This window comes from Camelina sativa, chromosome 11 (assembly GCF_030686135.1).
Source record: "Camelina sativa cultivar CO46 ecotype springtype chromosome 11, ASM3068613v1".
NCBI lineage: Eukaryota > Viridiplantae > Streptophyta > Magnoliopsida > Brassicales > Brassicaceae > Camelina > Camelina sativa.
This window is the reverse complement of record NC_141890.1, coordinates 10,427,625-10,440,563: the sequence shown is the minus strand read 5'-3', so window position 1 is coordinate 10,440,563 and position 12,939 is coordinate 10,427,625. Positions and strand designations below refer to the sequence as shown.

The window sequence follows — 12,939 nt, the reverse complement described above, 5'->3', positions numbered from 1 at the left end:
AGAGCACAGACCCAATCAACACCACCTATTGCTCAAAGCCAATCAACGCAACAACCCCAAATTCCACAACATTCAAGTGCTCCAGCTACCACTAGTGGTCCAAGTAACACAACTGGAAAAGGAAGTGCTCGTGGACGGCCTCCTGGTCGTAAAAATGGAACAGGCAATGGTCATGGCAAGGGACGTGGTAAAGGGTCCGATGAACCTCCTAGACCGCCTGTGTTTTTTATGTCTCCATGGAATGATAAAGTGTTTGATGTTTGGCAACCTGACAAGAAGTAGAAAAATATTTGTATGTTTTTTGGTTCTATCTAGGATCAATGTAGGATGTTAACTTTGTTTTGGCCCCTTTCTTATGGTCAGATCCTTTTTTTGTGTTTTGGGATGTTGGATCTTTATAACAAAATGACTCTTTCAGATCAATGAAATTAGGATAATTTCATGGAGTAAATTACATTATGGAGTTCATTTCATACACTTAAAAACAAAAGAAACAGTAAGCTAAATCTTTGCCATTACAAGGATCATGGCAATTACAACAATGAAACCTCCCCAAGACAATAAGATAAACTGCCTAAGCATTTTTTCCCTCTCATTAGCAGCCATCACTTCACTTTCAAGCTTCTTGTTCTCTTCAATTTCAACCTTCTTCTTCTCTTCCTCGGGTTTGTTCACTAAATCATGGGAGAGAGCAGTGGAACCACTCACATTCATTGCCTTCAGAGATTCTTTCAATACCTTCATCTCATCTTTAGCCTCCAGTAAACTCACCTTCTGCCAACCGTATGGCTTTTCTTCATCTGCCCACTTTGCAAAACCATGAACAACACACTTGAAGAATCTTCTACCCGGATTCTCATTTGTCAAAGACTTTACAAGCGTCGTAGCTCTACCACAATTGCAGCAAAGAGGACCCCAAATCCGACTCGAATTTGGATCTGACCCGGAACTTTGACTCAACATTCTCACGATTAACCCAGGAAGAGAAGAGGAAGAACAAATTGAATTAGGGTTATCTATTAAGGGGGTTCACGATTTAGGGAAAAACAAAAGTGAAGGGCAACAATGTCTTTGAGTGGGTTTAATTAACTACGTGTTGTTAATTTTTAACCATGGTTAGTGGTTCTGTCACGACCCTAAACGGCTGTTAACCACGGGGTCTTAAGCAACCAACACAAATATAAACCAATGTTTTATTGAACAATAAAAAATATATCAGGTATTAAACTTCCAACTAAAAAAGACCAGATATTAAACTTTCAAAGAAAAAACAGATGAAATATTTTTAAGCTTTTTTTCCGGCTAGGTGAGCACGATAACTTGTGTATTCCAGTATGTTTCTACATTTATATTTTTCCGCAAAATATGAAGAAACAAAAAAAGAGTTTCCCAATTTTCTATTTGCTTATCAATATCACAAATGCACAGAGATGTAATTGCTCCCGTGGATATCAAACAGATCGATCCACCGTTAATGGCCCATGGAAGATAGAACATTAGGAGTTGATTAATTATATGTTAAACGAGTTCTGGACTATTGATTAATTGGACCATAAGCAACAAATTTTTTTAAAAAAATTGAACCCAAAACAATAGCTAAGTATAATAATTTCAAAACGTTTTTAAGAAAATAATTATAGAAAAAACCAAAAACTAAACAAGTTCATTTGTTCGACCAAAAAAAAGTTACCATTCATTTTGCAAAAGCTACATCATACACCAAAATTTAATAACCAAATGCCAAAAACCAAAAATTAGAAACCAATTAAAAACTGCAAAACATTCATGGCCTATATTTTTAGCCATCTTCTCATCATATACGACCTTAATCCTCAGAGGTAAAATCATAGGAAAAAAAAAGAAGAAGTATGAGCTAGAAACAAAAATTAAGAAATAACACGTGGCAGCATGCATCCGCTAAAAGCATCAATTGAAAAATAACAAAAAAAAAAAGAGAAATTTAAAATCTCGTTAAACATCGCACCTTTGATTCGGTGTCACATTATTCATGGCAGCTTCGAAATCTCCGGTAGTTAGCTTCAAACCCTCCGTCGTGGGCACTCCACCGTTTTTCAAAAGTTGGGCCGACAGAGTGTTGCCTTGAGCAAGACGAACGAGTAGTTCAAGTTCGGAACGATTATAGCTACTGGTTTGAGAAGCTGTGAAACAAAAACTGAAAATAAGAATTAGGAGGACACAAGAGAGAAGATTGTGTGGCCTTGAGAAGAAACGATATGAAAATATGAGACACAAACCTATCACACGAAGGTCAAGGTCTGAATCAAGTGCACCTTCAGACCTCATTTTCTCGGTGGCAGTTTCAAGGATACGCATACGCTCGTCATTCCTGAGAGGTGTAACTTGAGCCTTTGATGATGTTGCACTATCCATGCTGACAGTTGTGTTTGGTGGTTTGTGTCTAAGACAAAAAAGCAAGAGGATTGATGAACTTAAATATGATAGAATGATGATCTCAATGTGTGTGTTTTGTTAGGAGATGATCTATTTTGGAAGAAATCTTAGAAGTATCATAGTTTCTCTAAATTTATACTTTAGCGTTTAAATTTATTTATACAAAGTTATAACTTGTCTAACTATTTCTTTACATATTTAATATTTAATAATAAAAAATATACTTAATTAGCAATAGAAAAATATTCTAGCGAATGTTAATAAGTATATAATCGAGTTAAATAAAAAGCTAAGATTCGTTATAATATTTTCTTATTGCTAAATAAGTATATTTTGTCATTATTAAATATATTAAAAAAAAATTGTTATGCAAAGTTATAACTTGTCAGTAAAAAAATGTATAATGACGATAAGTTGTTAGATATATTAATGGAAACATAAATGATTGGGTATTACTTTCACCCTTTGAAAACGATACTTTTTCATGCGAACATAGAATTCTATATGATACCATGCACAATGCAATTACAAATTTACGATTATAATACTTCTTACCTTTCATAATATAGGATGTTTAGAGAAGTATTTTTGTTTCAAAATAAAGGAAGTTTTATGCAAGATTAATTTCATATTTTGTATTATGCAGTCTTGATTATGTTTAATTAAACTTTTTAAAAGTAACTACTTTTTAATATGAGTGTTTTATCTAAAACATATATTTTACCTATACTTTGTAAGTGGAAGAAACACAGGTAATGTCGCTTTTAAATTATTCAATTGAGGGAACACACCAACAATCTATATAATTCATGCACTTTCATTAATCCCTATATAGCATTGTGCATGGTATATCTAACAATGACGTTTGCATCTAAAGTATTTTTTCAAAACGTGAAGGTACTAACCAATCATTACGTTTTCATTCATATATGTATCTAACAATTTACTGTCATTAACTATATTATAAATTATTCATTTTCATTTACATTCATATACATATTGTATGTTTCAATATATAGGCGACATTACCAATTTTTATTTAAAGAAAATAAATACAAATGTTCTTCTTTTGATATCTAACTTAACATATTAATTTGTTAATTATCATTATACTTTACCTCTCATTTATATATATGAGTTTATTTTGTAAAACAAATAAATTATCATATTATTTATTATAACTAAAAAATGTTTTTATTTCCGGATAGACCATAAGTTGAATTTTTAAAAAACAAATATAAATTTTTTAATCTATAAAATATTCAAACTTTAGTAATATTATATATTTAAATATAATATCTATTGAATTAATAATTATACTGAGTAACGGGTCAAACTTTGAATATTTAAATTCAATTTCATATTTTTTGTTGAATTTTATAGTCTTATATAATATAATAAACTTTAAATAATTTATTTTGAAATATTTTTAAAATATTGAAACTTGATATAAAAGTTAGAAACTATGAACACTCTAAATTGATTTGTTATAGCAATGTCAACTAGTCAATAATATGTCATCACTATAATATGAAAGAATTTTAAGAAACCAAGTATATTAAAAAAAAAAGTTTAACAATATATTAAATTACTTCTAATATGATAACTCACTTTTAAAAACCAAATTTACAAAATTATGTATTATAATGACATTCAAGTCATGATATAGAATATATATTGCTGAAATAACTTCACATACATAACTAATACAACATCTTAAAATTTCATTTTAAAATATAAAATATACAAAATTTTGTATAAAATAAAATTTAACCAGTGTTATAGCACGAATATTTATCTAGAATAACAATATAAAACTTACAAAATATGTCTTTTTTTCAAGCCATCATATTTAGCATATGATTTTATTGCATAATGTTCTATCAAAAAAAACTTTTTAAAACAATCACATAAATTATATTTTATATATATTACAATCGGTGTTCTATCACGGGTGTTAATGTAGTGCAAATGGAATATAATGTTAAATGCTCGACAAAGAACCGTCGGTGCAAGTTAATAACTCTGGGAATGCTAATTGAATTCTTTTTGGAGTTAAATTATATATACTAGAGGATTGTTCGCGCTACACACGGGTTAATTATTGACATTCATTTTACAACACGTGTTATAATAAGTAAAATTTGTTTTTTTTATATTCAATTACTGTCAATTAAATTATTGAATGATACAATATCTTTGGTAAATATGAGAAGATGTATTATGTATATGATGACATTGGCTCAAGAAATTAGTAACTGGAACTTGAACCCGAAAAATAGACAAACGTGGATACAAATATTAAAACTTTTATTTTTGCCTATATTATATAACATTTTTATTCATGATTTTATGAATTTAATCTTACATGAAAAGTACACGATGGAATAATTATTTGTCAATGAAAATTAGATGATACAAATTAAATGTAAGCTCAAATTAATTTGTAGTTTTTATTAAAGGAAAACGTCCTATTTCCCATGAGAACTAATGCATTGTATCACATAGAGTCAGAACTTTAACTACCTCTTATATGTCTCCGAAAAAATATTTCTCAACCTAGGTCTCCATAAATCAAAAATTATATTACTAAATCTCTCTGATTCCATATTTCTCATCTATTTCCCCGTAAATCAGAGTTTAATCAGTTTATGAACTTAACCCGATAGAAAACCAGTTAAACCAAAATCGAAACGAAAATTTAAAATCAAACTGATCTTATAAACCCGACCCGACCTAAGAATTTTAGAACCCGATTAAAAATTCCCAAATTCTCAGAAAAAATAATTTGTCAATTTGGTTGATTTGTTTATTTGAGTTTTGTTGGTTGCCGTGGATTTTCTGGGTTTGTCCATTCATCGGAGCAGTCTTCGTTACCATTCGAGAGGATTTGATTTTGTTTTTTAAATAAGTTCATTGTTGCTTTATTGGTTTGTATCAGCTTCAGATATTTGAGATCTGATCATATTTATTTAAATGGCTTTGTGTATTTTTTCTTCTTTCTGGGTTATTTATTTGATATGGATGATGTGATTTAACGTTAATGGAAATACGATACAGGAGAAAGATGGGAAAAAAAATTCTTTTTATTTTTTGAATTTTCTGGGTTTGGTGATTTTTTTACGTAATTGGGTTGAAATCAGGTTTATACCGGTTTATAATTTTCCTTAGTTGGTTAAGTAAATAACAAACCACTTACATTTAGGCATTTAGCCACCAATTAGAGTTCACCCTAATATTCTCTTCCAGAAACTATTATCGAGGCGCCGCGGCCACCATCTCTCCGACGCCGGTAGGGCTCCAGTTCGCCGGCGTCGAGTGCTTTCACTTTCTTCGCTTCTCTGCTGCTTCCTGTTCTCCCTCTTTTCCTCTTTTAATTCTTTTTCCCCCTTTTATTTTCCTCTCATGAATCTTTTGCAATCCCCGACCAACATCCCAGATCCAGACGATGAAGACCTGCCTCCGCTCTTGTATCGAAGGATGAGGAGTCCGGCGAACCCCATCCTCAACTATTCTCGCCCAGGTCTACCGTCAAAGGTTTCAAAGTCCCTACATCTCCAATTTCTCGATTCGGTGTGTGCTTCGCCTCTGAAAAACTCCTTTCAGCTACATCATCCGGTCCTTCGTTTGAGTGGTTGCTTGACGGAGTATCTCCCAGAGCTGCGTCTTGCCCCCGATTTTGGACTCCCATCTCCCAGACTTGTCACCTCGAGAGCTTTGCAGACCCAATGGTTTTGCCAAATCCTCAAAGGACCAGGTTCTCTCTATCAAACTCCCTGTTATCCTATAGACTTATCCTATAGACTGTTATTAGCTTGTTTGGTCATACTCGATGTTCGAAGACTGCATGAGAGAACCCAATTAGCTAGTGTGTCTTGGATGTACAATGAGTATATTAGAACTATGGCTACTGCTCAACTTACGACATTGTTTGTTGGCCCCCATATCTGGAATTACCACGTTTGCCTTAATTCCCAACATTCACACCCTTTCCTGAAGTGCAGGCTATTTGTCTTTGTTCCCGTGTTCTGTCGAATGCAAACCCTGTGTGGAATTCTTGATCACCATTTCCATGGCAGAGAGGACCCACCTGGATTGCTATGGCACTACTTTTATTCTGTGCACCTGCTTTTAGCTTCTTCTCCGGTAAACTCTACTGTTCCCATTGCCCTACAACCATCCTCTCCTTCGAAGCTGAGGTCTGATTTCTCTTCACCAATGTCTTTCTGACTACAAACTTTGTGTGGAATTCTTGATCACCATTTCCATGGCAGAAAGGATCCACCTGTTATGTTACGGTTCTACATTTATACTCTGCGAATCCTAGTTTTAGCTTCAACTCTGAAATCTCATGCTCCTAAGTTCTTCAAGTTTCATGGCATACTAGACCTGAATTCAAATTGTTGAGGCTGTGGTTATGGTCTAAGAAGTTTCTCTACCAATAACCACCCCTCGATGATTCTAGCTGTTTACTTCAGGTTCCACATTAATGAGCAAACATGTACCACCACTTTCATCACCCTCCGTGATATGATCATAAGACCATCCAAGAAGATCCTTAAGCCTTGTTCAACACCAACTAAGTTGAAGATAAATTTTTCCAGTCAAACAACCATTTGGGATACATTCTTTCCGCATCTAGAGCATATCTCGAAGTGGAGTCAGTCCAATCAGAGTTCAGATGAAGGAGTTATTCATTTTACAAATCAGGTGAACTCATGGCTACGCGACTTGGACCTACGAGCATTAAAAAGAGGATTCCGACCAAACCAAAAGGATTCAAGCTATGAACCAAACTGTTCTGGAATCTTGATCCATTTCAGAACCATTGAGAATTGGAATCGCATTCAAATCAGTTCATATTCGAAATATAGGGATATTTCAAGTCAGTGGATCTGTCCCAGTTCCAGTTTCGCGTCTGAGCTAAAGATCGTATCACACAGACCAACTCAGAAATCATTTCGACACGAAATCAATTGGTGGATGTCAATTGATCGCTTATGTTTCCAACAAGCCCAATAACACAAGATTTGGCCAACAAACCACAAGGTTACGCCCCATTTTCTAAAGGAGGTCAACCTAGTTCTACACTTGAAGAGTTTTAGGTCCACTTGGTTTAGGAGCTTCCAAAATTATATATGGCAACCAGGAGATGTTTCTACTAAGTCCAGGATGAAGTAAAGATACAGCCCATGTTGTTTATCATCAGCAAAATTGGACCAAGGAGTGAAAGAGAGAGAAGTTCAAGGATGCTAATTCAAGAGATTACAGGCAAGGAGAGCATAGGAAATTCTATTGGAGATGTTGTCTACCAAGTCCAGCCTACTTTGAGCCTAATTCAAGTCCAAGAACGCCCAAAATAATCACTTTATTTTGTGGTCAAAAAGGGATGACGAAAATGAAGTTCATCTCACCTTGGGAAGAACACCTTGGAAAAACAAAGTTCAAGAGTTGAATCTTCATTCAACTATCTATCTTTATTGTGTTTTAGTTTCAAGGATAATACTTGACTTTGTGACCAAGTTTTCTATCTCTTTATAAACTCATGTAATCTCATTTGAGAATCATCAATCAATTTTCCTTTTCATTTTAAGAGTCTATCTCTTTGTTCTTTGTCTAGAACATTTCTTTGTTTCTTGGTGTGTAAAATCCAAGCAACAACCTCCTTTTGCTGGACTAGTGTGTCATATTTAGCAGCGATTGGAGTTGGGAATATCAACAGCCTTCCGCAATTGTTGTGCGACCCCTCAATCCATCAAATCTCCCTTGTTGCACCTTGCACCTTGGCGAGTTTCTATCATTTCAAATCCGGTTGAGTGATCCTTGAATTTTGGGCGTATCAAGTGGTATCAGAGCCTCTCAACTGGTACTTGTCTGTTCATCTTCTCATCTATCCATCTTTTCATCTTCTATATTTTTCTTTCATCTTTTATCTATTCATCTTCTTTCAGAAAAAAAAAACAACAAAAAAGAGGGAAAAAAAAGAAAAAGAAAAAAAAGAAAAAAAAGCAAAAAAAAAAAAAGAAAAAAAAAGCAAAAAAAAAAAGAAAAAAAAAACAAAATGTATAATGATCGTCGAGAACGTGAGATCACTAAAGACGGAGGGCTTGGGATTCCAAATCTACAATTCCAAGGTTGTTGAGGGTTAAGATGAATGTGCTCTACGAGAGGTTGGATGTAGTTGAAGCAGAGGCACAAAAGAGACAACCACAAATATTTCATCATAGAAGAAAAATTGATCAACCTAGAATAGCAAGGGCTGATGATTATTAATGTAGTCAATCATCAAGAGAGAGCCACATGACACCAAGAAGTGCTAGAGAAGGAAGAGGAAGAGTGGATGATAACATTGGTATTTTGAAGTTGAAGATTCCTACCTTTCAAGGCAAGAACGACCCAGATGCATATCTAGAGTGGGAGAAAAAGATTGAGTCCATTTTTAGTTGTCAAAACCATTGCGAGATGAAGAAGGTACGAGTTGCAGCCACATGATTTTGTGATTATGCTATTACTTGGTGGGATCAGTTGGAGGTAAGCAGGAAGAAAAATGGAGAACACCCCATTGAAACTTGGGCAGAAATGAAGTATATTTTGAGGAAACGATTTGTTCCCTACCATCACCATCGTGGTTCAAATCATATGCTAAGGAGGACTTCTAGACCAACTGATGGAGGGTCTACTATTACGCCAAGTTACCAACAAGCAAGGACGTCTCTTGTTTCTAAAGAAGATAAAGTTGCTTTTGTTTTGTTACCATCACCCAAGGAGCATAAGGAGTTGCCGATTCAGGATAATCTGTTGAAAATAACAAATTCATTGAGTGAGAAAAGGGAAGCCGAGGAAGCAGAGCACAAAAGATCAGACTGAGGAAGCTGCGAAGGAAGGCATGGTCATCAACAACCTTGGAAGTGTGGATGATTCAGCTAGTGCATCAACAAAGAGGTATCCAATATTTTATACACTTGAAGTATATACCTTGGATTTCAAAATGGTGCAAGCAGTGGAATTTGTTTTTGGAGAATCAGTATTTTTCAAACCAGAAAACAGAGTAAAGAGTTTACTAGAAGAGGTTATGGATCCAAGTAGAAAAGAGCCAACATTCCATTTATGGTCAAGTAAGATGGAGCAAGTTTTGGATTTTGAAGGAACTAAGAAAGGTCTCACTCAAAGCATTGCAACTTTGCATCATGGTCAACAATATGGAATCTTATATTCCCTCAATGAGAAGCCACCAGAATCACTTCAACACTCTCCAACCAAAGGCCTTACAGTTTCGAGGACAAAATTTTTTCAAGAGGAGGGGTATGATATGATCATGAGACCATCCAAGAAGATCCTTAAGCCTTGTTCAACACATACTAAGTTGAAGCTCAATTCTTCCAGTCAAACAACCATTTGGGATACATTCTTACCGCATCTAGAGCATATCTCGAAGTGGAATCAGTCCAATCATAGTTCAGATGAAGGAGTTATTCATTTTACAAATCAGGTGAACTCATGGCTACACGACTTGGACCTACGAGCATTAAAAAGAGGATTCCGACCAAACCAAAAGGATTAAAGCTATGAACCTAACTGTTCTGGAATCTTGATCCATTCCAGAACCATTGAGAATTGGAATCGCATTCAAATCAGTTCATATTCGAAATATACGGATATTTCAAGTCAGTGGATCTGTCTCAGTTCTAGTTTCGCGTCTGAGCTATAGATCATATTACACAGACCAAATCAGAAATCATTTCGACACGAAATCAATTGGAGGATGTCAAGGATTGCTTATGTTTCCAACAAGCCCAAGAACACAAGATTTGGCCAACAAACCACAAGGTTACGCCCTATTTGCCAAAGGAGGTCAATCTAGTTCTACACTTGAAGAGTTTTAGGTCCACTTGGTTTAGGAGCTTCCAAAATTATATATGGCAACCAGGAGCTGTTTCTACTAAGTCCAGGATGAAGTAAAGATACAGCCCATTTTGTTTCTCATCAGCAAAATTGGACCAAGGAGTGAAAGAGAGAGAAGTTCAAGGATGCACTTATTGAGCTAATTCAAGAGATTATGGGCAAGGAGAGCATAGAAAATTCTATTGGGGATGTTGTCTACCAAGTCCAGCCCACTTTGAGCCTAATTCAAGTCCAAGAAAACCCAAAATAATCACTTTATTTTGTGGTCAAAGAGGGATGACGAAAATAAAGTTCATCTCACCTTGGGAAGACAAAGTTCAAGAGTTGAATCTTCATTCAACTATCTATCTTTATTGTGTTTTAGTTTCAAGAATAATACTTGGCTTTGTGACCAAGTTTTCTATCTCTTTATAAAATCATGTAATCTCATTTGAGAATCATCAATCAATTTTCCTTTTCATTTTAAGAGTCTATCTCTTTGTTCTTTGTCTAGAACATTTATTCGTTTCTTGGTGTGTAATATCCAAGCAACAACCTCCTTTTGTTGGACTAGTGTGTCATATCTAGCAGCGATTGGAGTTGGGAATATCAACATCCTTCCGCAATTGTTCTGTGACCCTTCAATCCATCAAATCTCCCTTGTTGCACCTTGCACCTTGGCGAGTTTTCATCATTTCAAATCCGGCTGAGTGATCCTCAAATTTTGGGCGTATCACTCCGGGTCTTTGTCCCCCGAATCCATACCTTGGCTCTACGTCTGCTGATGCTCCTCATTTCAGTTAGTCCCTTGGCTCTGATTCTACTATCAACGACAGTGTGTCTTTTGACCGTGACCTACTTGTCATCTCTCGAGATCCTCGATGATGTCTAATCCTGCAACCATGATAGAAATAGAAAGCCCTTGTGTCATAGCTCTCAAGGAACCTTGCTTGATGTTTCCTTTATGTTTGTAATTGCTTATGGCTTTGGGGAAAGCCTTTTCTTGAAATCGTTTAAACTCTGGGATTTTTTATCCCTTTCTTTGTATGGTTTCTATTTGAATGAATAGAAACATCGTTTGTGCAAAAAAAAAAAAAAACAAACCAACAATAAACCAATTAAATCCAGATATATGGGGTAATATATGAGAAGTACGAAATCAGAGATATTTAGGAATATAATTTTTGATTTATGGAGACCTAGGTTGAGAAATATTTTTTCGGAGACATATAAGACGTGGTCAAAGTTCTGGTTCTATCTGATACGATGTAATAGTTTCATGGGGAAATAGAACGTTTTCCCCTTTATTAATTGTGTATTCGTTTCTTTCTTTGATGTCATTCTTAAATACAGCATATGATGATGAGGGTAAAATTCCCTGAAATAATGATTGAACTCAAATTTTCAAGTGAAACATTGATAAGCTCAAATTAAACCATAGAGCTACTCTCTCAAATTAAGAGATCACTGCAGTACTTAGAGGTCGAATTCCACAAGGACTCAAGATCAAACACAATGGATTATAGAGTTTTGTTATTACGCTAAACAAGATGATTTAAATTAAAAAAGCAATGCAAAATATTAAATTAAACTGTTGTGAAATCAGAAAATCAAAAGGTTAAGCCTAGAGAATTTCTCAGGAAATTATGAAATATTAAATCAGATAAATTAATTAAGGTTCAAGCAATTAAAAATCAGATCTAGAACTCTAATCTTTTGGTAAAATAAATCAGTTCTCACTGCAATTATTATCTAGATATAAAACCAGAATATCCAAATCTCTTTGTAAAATTCGAAGTTAAAAATCAGCTTTAAGAACAGGTTTAGATAAGTTCACAAAATTATTAATTCAAATCTCTTTGTAATAAATAATTTTGCTCATCAATGGTTTAATCAGGAAAATAATTCTATTCTCATATTAATTTATTTCCCTATGATAATAATTCTAGGTGATCAATCAAGAATTATTGTGAAGAACAACAAAGGATGAAAATTATAAAAGATTAAGCACCCTAAAAAATCTCAGATCTAATAAATCATAAAAACCCTATAAAAATCTCTAAACCTAACAATCAAATTACTCATACATGTTTAATGAAGAACAAATCATAATTCTGAATAACATGCAATAGATATTAAAAGTAAAAAGAAGGAGTTCATGAATTCTTCTCTCGAAGGAGTTCATGAATTCTTCTCTCGAAGGAGTTCAGATCTCTCTCCCAAAAGCTCTCAATATCTCTCAAAAACTGCTAGAAAATAACTTGCTAGAATAAAATTTAAGGGTTTACAAAACCCAAAAACACTATAAATATGTCCTAAAACACGTCCAGGGGCTTATGTTGCAAATATGGAAAACTTTGGCTGAATTTGTAAAACTTCCAAAACTTGGCTTCTCTCGCAGACAAAACAGGATGTCGACCGACACCAAGGTGGTGTGGATCGACACCATCACTCTTCATCGATTCCAAGTTCGTTTCTTCGGGATTAATGCTCCAAAATGATCCAAATTATTCCACTTTGCTCCATCCATGCTAAAATCTTAGAAAATCTGTAAAGACTCAAAAACATCCTAGAAAACAAATCAAAAGACTCTAAAAGACTCCTTATATCATGGTTAAAAACCACAAAAACCATGATATATCAAAC

General features: G+C 34.4%; 1 protein-coding gene across 1 annotated transcript; it reads right to left on the bottom strand.

The window, feature by feature from the left end:
* Nucleotides 1-501: 501 nt before the first annotated feature.
* Nucleotides 502-963, bottom strand: LOC104727859 (uncharacterized). The gene has a single exon (XM_010446923.1). The coding sequence runs from the start codon at nucleotides 961-963 to the stop codon at nucleotides 502-504; it is 462 nt and encodes a 153-aa protein (XP_010445225.1).
* Nucleotides 964-12,939: the final 11,976 nt, after the last annotated feature.